The 16,385-nt window shown below is 41.6% G+C and overlaps 1 protein-coding gene across 1 annotated transcript in view; it reads right to left on the reverse strand.

Moving 5' to 3' along the window:
- The window catches only part of insrb (insulin receptor b), a 78,158-nt gene extending 74,252 nt beyond the window's left edge, over positions 1-3,906 (reverse strand). The window contains exon 1 of the mRNA XM_046392335.1: positions 2,428-3,906. Coding sequence (XP_046248291.1) covers positions 2,428-2,521 — 94 coding nt within the window. The 5' untranslated portion in view covers positions 2,522-3,906. The remainder of the gene's footprint in view (positions 1-2,427) is intronic.
- Between the last annotated feature and the right edge of the window lie 12,479 nt (positions 3,907-16,385).

Here is a 16,385-nt window from a genome sequence, read left to right on the forward strand (position 1 = left end):
CTGTTCAAAGGAACTGCTTTGGACACTGAATCCAGAATGTCAGGGGGAAGATTCAGTTTTCAGTCCATGTGATATAATTGGTTTACACAGCACACAGACTGCAGAAAGCATATATAACTGCACATGCATGCACACATGCACGCTACCCCTTTCCAACAGAGCTGTGCTTACAAGCCTGAGAGGAACAAGAAGGGGGCAAGGCTCCCGGTTGCACAACTTGTTTTTCAAGAGTGAGACCGGGAGACAGCTCAGCGGTTACTTCAGAAAACTGTTTGCTGATAACTACGACAAAACAGCCCCCTCAAATTCAACGAACAACAGCCCGTTAAGAAACACTTTATCTCATTCTCTAGAATGTGCTCCGCAGACCACAGCTGCAATGTGGTTTATATATCAATACAACCTCTCCATTCCCATGACTGAGGTGGAGATGTGTGTGAATTCAGAATGAAATATTCTAAGTATTTTGGTTGTTGTCCACCCCAACCCCCACCCCCACCCCCTCAGGCGTAAACATTTCAAGAGTGCCAAATATGGTCACTTCTCAATGAATTGAGTACATCAGGAAGCAGAAAACAGCCAATGATATGTACCCCACTCCCCGATAAAGAGAGAAATGAGAGGAAGAAGGAGGGGTAGCAGCAACCCTGCCTCATAAGACCCCCTTTCAGGGGCCTCTGCTCTGTCTGCATACATGACCTGTGTAAAGTAACCAGAACATTTCCTTTGAACCTGGCCATTAGGAGCCATTTTTAAGTAGTACAATTCAAAGGTCTGATGATCCACAACATCACTAAATTAAAGACAAGTAACAGCCAGTACTAGTTTTCATTGACGTCATTTGTTGCCTCATTTTAAATTGATTTAATTTCTCACTCTACCCACATGCATTACGGTCGTGTACTGAAACACATTATGGACTTGTGCAACACACTATCTAAAACACTGAACACAGGATCTCAAAAGAACAAATGCAGGCCAAAGGTTAAAACAGGAATGAACAAGTAAAAACCAGCATTAATAATTTCAGTTCATTTGTATTCCAGCCAGTCTTTGTCTACGCTGCATGTTTTCCATTGAGACATTCATTCATTCCAACTGTGATAGCACTAACCTAGCACATGGTCAAATATCATCTATTGTAAATAACAAGGTTTTTCTGCTCTCCTTCACGTCACTGTCAAGAATTAAAAACGGAAGAGATTTTTCAGACTAAGATTATGGACGAAACTTTTTTCCTCTACTACGTTCACTGCTCGAATGCGGGCAACAATAAACCCACCCACTGAAAACAAAATTCCCTGTTACAAATTATCCATTGATAACATTTTACGAGGCGAGGTCATGAGGCAGTTTACAGCGTGAACGTTATCTCCAGCTCTCTCTGGCAAAGCATCGCGGCACTGCTTAGATTAGACGGTGTTTTATCATTATCATTAGAACCAAAACAATAATTCACTGATTAAAAACACCGCCACTGACAGAAGAGATCATCCGATGAGGAAGACTCCTACAACATTGGTCCGATTTGGAGCCAAAGAGCAATGTAGGCTAATCCACTACCTATAAAGAGACTTCTTAGCGTCGGCGGCTAATTTGTTTACGTTCAGGCTGCAGCAGCGCCGCGTGCGTGTGCTGTTTTTGATGTGCGTCTGTCGCCATGAGAGGCCTAGTTGCGCTCACAGGGCCAATCCTGCTACTCCCAGTTTAGACTCGCTGCAGCAGACCACACTCGTCCAGTTACAGCGACTAATCTGGCCCAGGGGCTGGCGCATCCAACACAGGCCGCTAAAACATGTACCTTTAAGGGACACCGCGAGGGGGCGGGGATATTACCCAATAACTTTTAAGGAGGCGTATCAATTATTAGCGCCAAGCCACGCGTACGCGACAACTGAAATTACTAGCCCGTTAATTAGACCTTGTTTGAAACTTCACGCATGCGCCAAAAGGAAGGCGAGCACCCGTGACCAAAATTAAACTCTTAATTGACAAAATAATCATACTAGTTATTGCTCCATTATCTCCGTGATATATTCTTTTATGTCAGAAGACAAACTTACTTAAATGTGTCTTATTATACTTTAAGTTGGCTATTGTATACAATAATATTCCTATTATGAGTAACAGTGTCTATATGGATCTCTGTGGTGTGTTTATGGTGTCTTTATCATACTTTACGGTAGTTCATCCTCCAATGATGGAATAATCCTATACAGATTCACAATATCTCGTTAATTGTGGCGTTTATTCAAAGTAAACAAATCACTAAAATGACTTTTTCTTAATGAGAAAGCTAACAATTTTGTCTTTATTGAATATACAGTATGTTAGGTGGCGCTATGTGCAGATGGAAACAGTAAAACGTGTGCCATGACAAACACGCAGCAACACTGCTTGGGAAATTTTTCAAAAAGCAATACTTACTTTCTCCGTTTATTAGTCCACACTGGCATATAATGCAGGTGCCGATGATAAAAAACACAATTTGTGCTCGCAGCTTTAGCGTCCACCGTCTCATTTTGATTTGGGGGTTAACTGTGCTCTCCTCTTGAAGCTTCTCAAAGAAAAAAAAAATCTTCCAATCTTGAAGGAAAAATATTTACTTATACCAAAAATATTCTTAAAAATTAAGGTCCAGTATAGCCAACTGTTTCAGGCTTGCCCCTCGTACGCCAGGAGGGGTTGGGAATAAATGTATGAGTATCTTCCAAGCCAAGTTTATGATGTATGTGAGCCCTGGAAAAAATGCAGACCACTAAATAATGTGATCTTGGGTTCTGGTAACACATGTGCGAGTAAAGATCTTCATTTTCCATAAGTGGAGGCGACAGTCCGCGTTCATCTGTTTAATTTTGGTGCTCCACTGAATTAAGAGAGAAATAACAGTAGCCTGCTATTATTATTATTATTATTAATATCCCACACGTAGAGGGCTAGTTTGGAGGTCCCAGAAGGAGGTCCACTGGCCCCGGGCTCATTTCACTGTAAATGCACTGCTCCAATGAGGGAAGACCCACTTAAAAAAAAAGAAAAAAAAAACACACACACACAAAAATGCTAATAAGTATTTTCCTGTGCACAGAGTTAAAAACAACCACCTCTTCTGTTCCTCCAACACACACGGGCTCAAGTTATGGATATCGTCAAATACAGAGCGAAGACCGGGGAGTCGGAAGGGTTTGCGTCCTCTCTGTTGCAGTCCACAGGTCTTTATATTACCCCGTTTGCTGGTATCTTCTCAGAAGCTCATCCTTTTTAAGACAGATGGGAGCACATCCCAGGAAACTCCTCCGAGCAGCTACGTGCAGGAAAAACGTGCAGCTTTCCCCGCTAACGACCTTCCTCTGAACTCCTTCACCCCCGCTGACCACCACGCCGCAACCGAATGAATACCCATAAAATGACAAAATAGGAGGAAGAAAACAAAGAAGGGAAACTTGGGAGGAAAACGTCCTTATTTCCCATCCACTGTGAGGGAAACAAAAAAACGTCGAAACGGCTCTGCTTAACACACACGTTGCTTTGAAGTGAGAAAACTCTCCACCACGCCGCCCGTTTCTTCTCTTTTTTTCGGATTAACGTTAGCTGATGGGGGAAAAACAGCTAACGTTAGCTAGCTAATCCAAAACAAACGAGGTTTCAGTGTCGGCAACAGAGTTAAAAATTACAAAACAAAAAAAACCCCCCACACAGACACCAATAAAGTCAGTATCCCGTCTCCGACAGTGAAAAAACGATGAGGTAAACAAACATAAAAAGGACTTAAAAAGACGGGTCAAGTGTAAAAACTTGGATTCCCGTTCCGTTTAGCGATTGCTCTCCCTCAGGTTCCCCCTCTTTCCGTCTCTCTTTTCTGCGAGTCTCTCCACCAGTAAACAAGTCCTGCCAGTCACCTCAGCTGGGCCACATATGGTCCGCGGGAAAACACGGAGCGGATCGCCTTTTACCCTACGACCAGGGTCCGGATCTGGACTGTCTGAACCGGCGCTGCTGTCGGTGTCATAACACCGGTGCTCTTTGTCACGGGTGGGAGCTGAATACTCATCAAATAAAATAAAATAAACAGTTATGGAAGAAAATAAGAGGGAATTGATGTGTAAATAAAAACATGCCCAGCATAAAATCCCAGTGTGTTTGTGCTAAATTGTCTAGTTAATATTCACCACAGTGAACTGTTTGGTAAAGGGAAGTTTCAGCTGGAAATGTCCTTTTCTTCATTTATTGACTATAGATTGCATACAGAGTAACAGAAACAGAGTGGCACTGCTGTGAGTAATAAATGTTTTTATTATACTTTGCTTATAAAATGTCAGGAAATACTGAAATGGTCTTTATGATTTTAAAACAGCCCAGCCCCCCGCCCAAAAGAAAAATATTCAGTTTACCATCACATTGTAAATAAAAGTTGATAATACTCTCATTTGAGAAACTGCTACTGATAATGAAAATAGTTGAATGTTATTTTTCTTTGATCAACTAATCCTCCATGCTCTAACCAGTTTTCAGTATTTTTTGTTAAAATTAAATGCTGTCTGTCACTTTTTCTTTACATGAAAAGATGAACGATTTTTCATCCAAAATGAGTTCTGCACAGAGCCGGACAATTAAAAAAATACACCACCCAGAGCTCTCTGGTGGAGGTTTCCTCTAATCTTAAGCATCTCAATTGTGCAATGTGCAAATTGTTATCAGTGAGGCTAAACAAGAGACATTCACAGACAGAACTTTATTTTTCATACAGATGGATGTCGGCATTTTGGATTGAAACTTAAACAAAGCGAAAAGACTGGATTTAATAAATCTATTAAAAGTGAAGTTGATACAATCATTTATTTTTCATTAACAATATCCCAACTTACATTCATGCTGAAGCAAGCAGCATGTGTCAGTTGATCTCCGTTTCTTGATAATTTTTACATTTTCACCAGATTTTCTTTTTCACACTGTCATAGATCCATGAGATTTGTGGGCAAAACAAAGTTTCTGTGTGTCATAGAGCAGTGTAAACATTACTCAGTGCCTGCAGCCAGGAAGTGCAATACCTGCCTGCACTGAAGAAGGAACACATAGTTCCCTCAGATTTGCATAGCAAATATCCTCATTATAAAACCTGTCCTATTGATGGAACTGAAGTGTACACAATACCTTGAAAACCACCAGCTCCTGCAGGATGTCTGAATCTTGTCACAGGTCTTACTTCAACAGCTAACTTAGAACAGATCAGAGTAGAACATTTGCCCCTTTGTTTATCGCATATAGGGGTGCAGCTTGAGCGCTCGGATGGGTACACTCTGGTCTACTCTGCTGAGAGCTTGTGGAGCAGGCTTGTTGTTAATCTGAGGAATGTTGTTTCCCAGTGAACAGAGTAAATGAGGTCTTAGTGAGATTAAATGTCACAGGTCTGAAGGACTAAGGGTTGTGGAATCTAGTCAAAACAGATCTCTTTGTGGTAGTCACGCTGTCTGACGCCCCAACTGCAGTCTCTCTTATTCCCTTCACACACTTGTCCCACTTTCTCTCAGGTACTATACATAATACCAGTTTCTTTCCTTTTCAGTGGGAGTAGAGGAAGTCAAGTGAATGGCTTTTTTATCCCACTAACCTACCTAGAGTGCTGTTATGAGTCTACACACGCAGCACTTGTGCAACACTACAGCCGCGCTCCTGCTCTGCTGTACTACGACTTCATTTCAGTAGGTGGCACTAAAAATAACTCCGGCCAATTCACTTACTCCAAATGTCAAACAGGGACAAAGGGAGACAACTTTGTGAATAAACAGGATTAAATCTGACCAGAGAGGCAAGTGCGGAGAGCTTTGGGCGTCAGCAAATAAACACAATGTGACTCTGTCATAAAGTGTACGGTGCTGTGAGGTTGGAGGAATTCTTTGGTAAAGGTTTCTACCGCTGCAAAAATGAAATAATTGAAATCAAATATGGGTTTTTCAAAATTCCTTCCAGAGGAAATTACAAATTCACTACATAGTTCTCCTCTGTTGCTCACAAAGACAACAATCCCTACTGCAGGCACATACTGGAAAGCTGTAGTGCCCAGTTTCTACTTTTTTGAGGTTTTCTCCACTGGCTCAAAATGTTGCTCAGTTAAAATCGCTTGGAGCTATTAGTACAGCGTGCACGTCTTTTCCCTGAAAGCTGTAGTGCCAGTCATGAACCCAGTGATACTTTTTGTCTCAGGCTCCGGGGCAGAAGTGAGATGTTTCCACCTGGAATTTGTTTATTCAGACTGGAGGATATGCAGACATGCAAATGACACAGAGATGGTTGTATTCTGACAGTTGAAGAAAAAGCCACAACACACTCATTATATTACTGAAAGCTGTCCCTCAAGCTCACAAATGTCCTAGTTTGTATTTTTGTTCCCCCTAATAAAACAGCATACATCCACAAATACATGTCATACATGTCAGCAACGGCACAATTAAGGATATGTCTCTCCTTTAACCAGGGTCTCTTCTGTTTTTCAGATATTTAAATATAATCAAGCATATGTGCAAATCAAATTATTGTAGTTCTCTAAAATAAATGGAAAGAAACTTCCTACAGTGGGGAATAGCTCAGCATGAAGGCTGGATTTCTGAGTCAGACTTTACTCTTCACTTTCCATAGCAATACCTTTATAAACTACAGACAGGAAAAACCTCCTGATACTAATTCCAGTACTTCAGTTAAGGATTTCTACTCACAGTACCTATCCAGCTACGTGATGGAACTCATTCAGATCACTTTCATGTGAAGTGGCATGATGCCAAGGATTGCCGTGGCACTAAAAACTGTGCTGCTCGTCCACTGTGACTGCACTAATGTAATTGATAGTGGAAACACTGAATTAAGCAAATATCCACATGAACAATAATCTGGCCTGATGGAAAGGTGCTTCCCAAAGTTTGATGGGTCCAAAAATGATTGAAATCACATGCTGTGGCTTGAGCTTATCTCAGGGGAACCCCTGTGGGAGAAACTGGACCCATGTGTTTTGTATTATCATCAAAACACCAAACACCGTCCTTCCACTCAAGTTCTCCAGACCAAAAAAAAAAAATGAAGCTGATAATGTTGGTTTTTCCTTTGATCTGTCACCCCTCTGCACATATGTCCTGTATCATAAACTTCAGACGGTGCTAGTAAGTCTCAAGGCTCTATTAGAGCTTTATCACATTTGAATAATTTTGACATCAGCCTCATCAACTAAGCATGTGACAAATAACAACATGAATGAATTACAACACATATATTTCCATTTCCTAGATTTCTGCAACATTAACTCTTACAACATATCATGTGTGTTTCTCTCTCTCTCACACATACACACACACAAGGATGCAGAAGGCAAAAACAAACTCTCCACTCGTTCTCCCTGCAGTCACCTCTGCCGCAGTCTGTAAATGGAGGGATTAATATGTTTGAATGGATAGAGTGTCTTTCCTTTGTTGGTGTGGAAGGCTCAGTAATTAGCAGCCAGGGGAGCCAGGAAGGAAACAGGAACCTCCGTTCTGTGTGTGTGTGTGTGTGTGTGTGATGTCCACCAAGGAGCGGGTCATGAGCTTAAACAGACAAAGCGCTCCTGGATTATCCTCTTCAAGCGGCTCCCTCGTGTTAGTGATTTACACTTCTCACCTCTTGCTGCTGCTGCTGCTCTTCAGGCCCCGTCACCTGCAGCTCAAACAAACAGAAATGCTTCTGTTGCGCTTGTCCAATTGAGCCACAATGCAGTCACATGCACTGTGTGTCGTCACCTAAACGAGAGGGTCCACACCTTGTCCCGTGAAACTGCACATCGCTTGACTTATCTGACAAAAGTGTCAGCAAGCATGTGACATCAGTTTACAAAACACATGCACGTGAGTGATACAGCACTATCTCCAGATCTGTGATAAAAGAAGGTTATGTATTTTTGTGCTTCTGCTCAAAATATCTGCAGAGAACCAGTGAATTTTCTTGCATAAGTGAAGCGGCTGTGATGCGTCCTGTATGCAAAGCAGTGCACTGTGTTATCACACATCATGCTGTGGCAGGTCCGTGAAGTGGAACACGTTCGGCTCTTTTTCTTCCTGTACAGGTGCAGTGAATGTGGGGGCGTACAAGAAGGCTCTGGCATTTTGTGGCTCTTTCTCAAATTCTATTTAGTCTTCATCATCCTCATCCTCATCATGCTTGATTAAATGACAGGTGACGGAAGCTACAAAGCTGATATCTGAAAGTAGTGTTGCTTTATGTTCTGTTTTAAAGTAAGACACACACACATCTGTGCGCAGCTCGCTTGCAGTGTTTCCTGTAATGCACTGCGGCAGGCATTCGTGCAGTCGTGCCTGCTTTTAATGAATTATTTTTGCTTTTAACAGATTATATTTTGATTTGTATATACTTATTATTTTACCATCTGTACACAATCCTCCACTTGTTTTGCACGAACACTTTTGCACCACACTTTGCTGTGGTTGCACGCTGCAATTGTATTTCATGCTTTTGACACCACCATTCACAAACACACGACACATTCGTTCCCTCAAGTGCAAGCCTTGTTTAATCTTTTATCACAACTGTCTTGTCTCATCTCATTATTTGTGACTTTAATGACTATATACTTAATATTTATGTTGATGTGTATGATGGCTCATGCACATATGGTATGTTTACCCTAAGCGTATTTATGATTTATTATGTATATAGAACATCTGGACAACAGACTTTTCTTCAGGGGGAATTGAAGCTCCCTCTTGCCTTCCAGTTTGTTTGTGAATGGGATGGACGTGGACTGAATTAGTCCCTGCTGATCAGACTGACTGTGTGTGAAACGGTTTAACTGAAAGAGGACAGTGGAGGGAGCACTCTGATTGATTCATCATTTCCTTACTAAGAAAATTATTTGTTAATCAATGAACTGTTTGATATAAAATCTGAAAACAGTGACAAAAACCATCACAATGATCCACAGCTCAAAATGACACGTTCATGAATGGTTGTTTTGCTCAAACTTGAGTATAGACATTGAAACCATGAAATGCTTTTTCGTGAAAAATGATGAGTCAACTGCTTATTAATCAACTAATCCTTTTTGTTACAATTGTATGAACAAAATATCACATCATTTTAAGTGAAAAAAAAAATATGAATTTGAAAAATAACTAGCAACTACAACAGTCAAATAAATGCAGTGAAGTAAAAAGTACAACATCCCCCTCTGACGAGTGGTGGGGCAGTAGAGTAACATGAAAAGAAAATATTTAAATCAAGTACGAGTTTAGGTACTTGAATAAATGTACGTAGTTACATTCCTCCTGAAATAAGCACAGTGAGGAGGACGAGGGAAGCTGCTGACTGTAACAGCAGACTAAGCCACCGATGAGGAAGGCTAAAGCGTTTGGAAAGAACACCGTGGCTGGCTCACCGCTGTGATTATGTGTCCAATGATGCGTTCAGTGATCCAATAAATCTCACACACAGACCACACAACTCATGTCGACAATCCATGTTGATAACAGCTGCCTTTCAGGTCGTCAGATTGATCCACAGAGCTTCAGTTTGTCTGCACTCTCTGTCTCTCCGTCTGACCAGTCACCTCCGCCTCTAATGAAATTGTAACCAAGGTTACACTGCGCCATCTGTAAAGGCTTGCTAAGCATTACTGGAGATTTATGAATCTCAGAGTACCGTGTGTCAATCAGCCGCAGCTTGCTGCTCCAGAGTCAGCTTCAGAGAAAGTCATGCAAGCACATGTTTTCAGATATTTAAAAGACACGCCGCCTGCTTTTTTGCCTTCTCCCTCCACATTTATTCTGCTCAAGGTTTAAGAGGCAGGGATTTATTACAATGTTAGGAAGAGCTTGTAAAATCTTTGGTACATAGATACACGTAATCCTCAAGTTGCATTATGCTTTGGAAGAGCGTAATATAACCAAGCACCCGGAGATCTTGTCATCTGATAAGCTGAGATGCTTTTTTACACGAGTTAGAAATGAACTATTGAATAGTTTTACTTCTATGCAAAACGACAAACAAATGTACACAACATGTGGCAAGATAAATTTATAGTCAGTTGATTACTATTTTAGATTTTGTCACAAATCCCAGAGGTTATTTGATTAGTCGAAAATTAATCTGTAAGGATTTTATAATAGATGGATTGTTTAGGTAATTCTTCTTTCTCTCTTACTTCAGGTAAAAAGTTCTCTGGTTCTATCATCTTACATGTGAATATTCAACTGTAAATTTAATATCTTTGGGGTTTGGACTGTTGGTCAGACAGAAAAATAGTCAGGAATAAAAATGAAATCATAAGTTGCAGCTTTGTTAAACAGCCTTTAACTCGAACAGGAAGCCGGTAAGAAGCTGTTAGACATAACTGTCCATGTTTTGAAGCTAAGTAGTTTCAAAACAGCAAACATTACGAAAGCCATTATTTGAATACGTAATCTTGCTCCTGACATCAGACTTCCTTTGCTTCTACATGTCACGCTGACGCTTTGAAGTGAGACATATAGCAGGTTATTTTCTCAAGGAAAGGTTTGACTTCCTCTTTCAAACAGCTTTATCTCTGTCACAATACCCTGAACCGCGAGACCCTTCAGTAAACTGAGCCTCCACCCGGGTTACACCCCGCTCCATCATGTGTGCTGAGCGCTCACCCCTGCTCTGTGTGGACGACACTTAGCCCTGGGTCACACACACATCGCAGAGAGCCTTGTTTTCCCACACATGGACCACAACACACTTATCTGAACAGATTAGTCTGTCAGGGTCACCTCTCCTGCCCACTCCTCTCATCCTCTGAGCAAACTCTGCACAAATCACCTGCTCTTTTTCTTCATATTTTCAAATCTTAATCCAGCTTCTCCAATTTTGACCCCTGCTCCCTTTTTTTTCTCTTTCCTTCTGTGTCTTCTCCACATATCCTCTCCCTATTTTCTCTGTTTTTCTCACTTCTCCCCTCCCCTCTTTTTGTTCTTTTTCTCACACAGATGGGTGGTTCGGGGGGCCGTGTGCAGTTCCAAAGGATTAGCTTTATCATTGATAAGAAACTTGGAGTGTTGGATGGTGAGCTTGAAACTCAATGTCCTTCCTGAGCGGATGTGTCCGTGACAGCTTTTCCACATATTGTCAGAGTGACAGCGAGGGCAACACATCCAGAAAGAGAAAGAGGTGCAGTAAGTACATAAGACAGTCAAGGTTAGGTCAATGTCGAAGCTCCCCGAGCAGCGAGGGCGTGGGGAGGGGGGGACGGGGGTGTTGGCTTCAGGAAGATCATGTGTGCTGCACAACATCAAAGTATGGCTCTCAAACTTCCCCTCACACTGGGAATATTAGGACACTGTCGTTTTGTTGCTTCCTTTCGCACGTAAAGGCGCACACGTGCAGGCACACATGCGGGGACAGCGAGCGTACAAACAGCTCAGTTCTTAGAAACATTTCCGCTGGGGAAAGCTGAGAGACAAAGAGAACCTGAAGAAGCTGAACTTTGTTCAACTGCACTGGGTTAAAATCGTAAGTTCTTATAGCAGCTGATGCCTGTTTGTCTTTGAATATAGAAAGTAAACACAATATAAAAGTAAATCAAGAACGTGACATTCGTAGACATTCATTTATGCACTGGTCATCATTGATCCCAGGTTACTTAATTTTCAGCCCACTGGAAAACATGCTGATCTGTGAGATTCACATTCAGAGCTTTAAGATCATCTTCGGAGTTAAAAAAAAGAAAAAAAAAAGAAAACTGGCTAAAAAATGAAAACATTTTAGATTAAAGACAAGTTGTTGACCAACATGTGCTTGAAATTTGATGGGAGATTTTCTTTGCACTTTGTCTTGTTTCAGAAAGGGACAGAATAAGGCACCTTACAACACTAGTGCAACTGATGCATCTTGCCATATTTGTTTTCACTTGTTTAAATACACTTGTCATTTGCGGTAGATGCAGTCGGTCTGTAAAACGTGTCGTTTGCATTTTTTCTACGGCCACATGTGAAATCGTTCACATGGTGATGATTTGTGGGTGCAGATCAGAGCGAGGATAAAAATTCCCAGGATTCCACTGACAAAGGACCTGACAATGAGCCTCTGTGTCCTCCCTGGATGTATATCTAACTGCTTGAGGATTTAAACATCCACTGAGAAACCATATCCAAATGATTTAATGAATGCCAAGAAAAGACTATATGTTCTTTGTCATAAATATTAGCTTGCCATGGACCTCATACGTCAAGATTTCCTGAGATTAGATCAGAAATTAATGGCAGTCCAAAGGGAATGAATTTCTCACGACAATAACAAAGATGTTTTCTTTTTTTAAAACAACAAAACACAAAAATATTAACCTGAGAGGTTTATGCAGGTCAAAGGGCAGGACATATTTTTTCTCTGGCACATAGATGGACTGAGATAAATAAGAGAAAGGGGAAACACATAATTACTTCCTGAGAGTGAGGCATGGCTGTGGGATAAATACAGCAGTATTGTGTGAGTGTTTACAGAGGAAACACACCAAGCCGCACACCGCCCATCCTGGCCGTTGCAAACACCACATCCGAGGTGAGAACTACTTCGTCTGAAAGGATCAAAGATAGACTGCAGTGTTCGTGACACCGTCAGTTACAGGGAATCAAGGCGCTAACTACCACTCCCCATAGTAACCTGTCCAACGTCTGCAAAACCACTCCCCCGCAAACTGTCTCTTCCCCAAACTAAATTAACTGCAACATGGTTGCCAAATAAACTGCCTAAATCCTTGATTAGTTTCCTCTTCCGTCTGCCTTTTACTATTGTTATTGACCCTGTGGAATGAAGTGCTGGCCCCAAGCCCTTGTCAGTAGTTTGACAGAGAGGTTTGACTGTGTGTGTGTGTGTGTGGCCTGTTCTTTCCCGTCCCAGGGGAGCAGAGGTGGGGAAGCCAGACATCAAGGCTTTAACTATTCGCTCTTCCCAAGTCCTATTTCCAGCCACAGCCCTGAGGCATGCTACTTCAACATCCTGTGACTCAGGCCTGACTGACCACAGCGCTGCTCTATGACCCCCGGGGGCCAGCGCTCTGCTAGCTGAGGATGGGATGGAACCAGGGGCCCCGTGTTGTGTCTTGAAACTTCCCACAATAATAAAAACAGTGTTTGTTTATGTTCTCACAAGGAGAGGAGTGGAGAAGTTGGGTATCATGGAAGCAGAATGAGTGTAAAAGTTCAGCAAGGGGTCTGAGAGTCAATAAACAAACTGTGGCTTTAGACTTACGCAAGCTGGAACTATTGCATCGTAATGTGATTTACTTGACAGAGTGCAAGTGTGTGTGTGTGTGTGTGTGTGTGTGTGTGTGTGTGTGTTGACTGCATGCCTGAAAGAAGCTGGCTGTGTGAGAGTACAGTGTGTCTAGTCACTATAAATAACCCCAGTTTGAAAACATGAGAGAAAAATAGCCCAAATTGGGACATAAATATTCAAGAGTGTGTGTGGAAATAACCAATCCCATGAAGCATGTAGGCTAAGATTAGACAGGTGATGATAGGGAACATGCTGTAACTGTATGAGCAGGACGTGTTTCTGCATCCAGTTAATGTTGGTTTATGTACTTTGTGGTTTATTTTTTGTAGGTGATGGGCAAAAGTTTAACACACTAAGGGACCCTTATGACAGGTTGGGGACTGACTATCAAAAAACCAAACAACCCTACAAACCAATCTAAGCTTGGTTACGTGCCTTTGAAGGATTATTTATTATTCTGACAAGCAATCAATAAATCAAATGCTCTCACAGTAAACAGCGTGGTGTAAACAAAGTGCTAACATGTTTAGCAGGTGCAATGCTTACCAAGATCACCATCTTAGTTTAGCGTGTTAGCATGCTAATATTTGCAAATTAGTACTAAACACAAAGTGCACAGCTGAGGCTGACAGGAATGTGATTCGTTTTCCTAAAACAAAGACAATAAAATTTTACATGATGGCAACCAAAGAAGAGCCAAGTCGTGTCAGTCCATCCAGTAGTTGACATTTTTCACTTTCACAGATCCACCAATCAGCCACAGCATTAGCACCACGGACAGGTGAAGTGAACAAAATGAACCATATCTTTATAATGCAATGTTCTGCGGGGGAACCCTTGGGTTCTGGCAACCAAGTGGATTCTGATGCCAGCAGCCACAAAATACCCCCAGAGGTCCTGGATCCCTTCCCCTGACAGGTCAGAGCTGTTTTGGCAGCACAGAGGGGACATACAAAAATATCAGGAGGTTGATTGTGTTGTGACTGATCAGTATATGTCACACCCGAGTCGAAATGTCAAAAATCGCCAAAACCATTGGGAAACGTTGTCCAGGTTTCTGGTCTCTTGGCTAAAAACTGTCTGGGTTCTGTTGTAACAAAGATAGAGTTATTTGTCCACAGTGACTGTCTGTCAGTGGATTGCAGGAAGTGAACAAAGCGTTGAAGAAGGAAGACTGACTCACAATTCTGGTTTTGCGATGGCTAAATCAAGCGAATCTTCAGCTCTCTTCAATCATGTGTTTTCTTTCCTGTTCTGCCATATGGGTTTCCTGCGTGTTGTCCAGCTAATAGCTGAACTATGGTCACCTGCCTGGCACTCAGACAACAGGAAGATTAGGACTGTTAGAGCGAAGATGGTGAAAAATCACTACCAACCAGTTCATGTTTTATCTCCTATATTATCCTACTGACTTAGAGCAGTCATGGATGGGGTTCAACTAAAAGATCTCTGAGCTGCTAAATAAAAAACACTGTGTTTGAGGGTGGAGGGTTGGGGGTGATGGGGGATAGCCACAGGTGAAGAGGTGAAACTGGAAAAGAAATTGGGCAGTGAAGCTAACTAACAACTAGGCTGAGGGGACGTGGTTGGAAAGATGAGAGAGAAAACAATACCAGCGACTGTTACAGCAGCAATAATCACATCAGGCTGTAAACCCAACAAATGTAAGAGATGACAGAGAAGTGACAGAACATGACAGAAGACAAAAGAAAACAAAGATTACTGCTCACTCTTAAGCCATGGACGTTGTTTCTTCTTAATTAAGTACAATTTTGAGGTACTTGTATTTCTACTTTATGCTGCTTTATATTTCTACTCAACTGTATTTCAGAGGGAAATATATAGTGTATTATTACACATAAGACCACCTGACAGTAAATAAAGTAGTTAAAATTAACTCCATCGGGGGCTCACTTTAAGCACATTTCAATGCTTTTTTTACTTTTAAGTACAGTGTGTGTGTAAATGTACTCCACTGTCCACTGACTGAGGCCCAATCTGCCGTTTGTTCGATCGCTACAAATGATTGTTGCTCTGCTATTGTATAAATCTCGTAGTGTTTTCTTAAAAATATCTCATATATGTTTACTGCTAAAACATAATACATTTTCACTGTGCTACAGGTGCAGTACAGCGCAGCAAATACCACAGATAATGACTGCAAAAATCTTGAGAAACAAAAATCCTTCACCCTGAAGGAGGAGCAAGGCCATTCATTCATTTATGGATGTTTTTGTATTGCACTGAAGCCCAGTGCTGTGAGGACAGGACTGAGCCTGTTACACACACACACACACACACACACACACACACACAAAAGGCTCCGATCCATACCCCCCCCCCTCATCGAGTTTTGTCTTGCTGGTTTCCAGTAGTCCATGATCTCCTTAACAAGCAGAAGAAGAGCTTTTCTATCACTGAAGAGCGAGTATCCTCTTCTTCAGCCCTGAGACATCCAGTCATTTAACAAGGCAGAAGAAACAGAGAAAGAAAAGAATCAATAGCACAAAGAGCTGCAGTCAGTCTGACAAGCTAAGAAGCGGCATCACTATTGATCGGGACTGTTTGGAATATGATGGATCAGAGAGGAGTGTGTGTAGACAGGATTAATGCACACACAAACAGATAATATGACCGAACACAATGTGGCAAATTTGTGCAACTTTTGCAACTCATTTTGAAAACTAAGATTGTTTTGGCTGTATTTTCTCAGAAACTGCACCGAGAAAGCAACAAGTAACTGAAAAAGAAAATGTAGCACTTCAGTATTTGCAATTAGACCATAGACCATCTGGTTGGCCTTGATATGCTAACTCAGTGGGCAAAACATGTGACGAATGACGTTCAAACTACCCTTGAAAGAAACCTTGGTCTCAGGCACCCTCACAAATAACAGCTCAGCCAAGGATTCATCCCTTTTATCAACACCACACACACAATGACAAGAATTTTATAACTTTCATAGTGAACTCAAAAATAGACTAATTTGTTTTTGGGCACATTTTGTGGCAGTTTCGGGAATTTTGTTCATTTACATACACAAAGGTTCAGTTTGAAAGAGGAGGGAAACATGGTAGATGAAAGTAAAATGTAACACCCATAGACACAAATCCATAACACAC

This window comes from Scatophagus argus, chromosome 6 (genome assembly GCF_020382885.2).
Source record: "Scatophagus argus isolate fScaArg1 chromosome 6, fScaArg1.pri, whole genome shotgun sequence".
NCBI lineage: Eukaryota > Metazoa > Chordata > Actinopteri > Scatophagidae > Scatophagus > Scatophagus argus.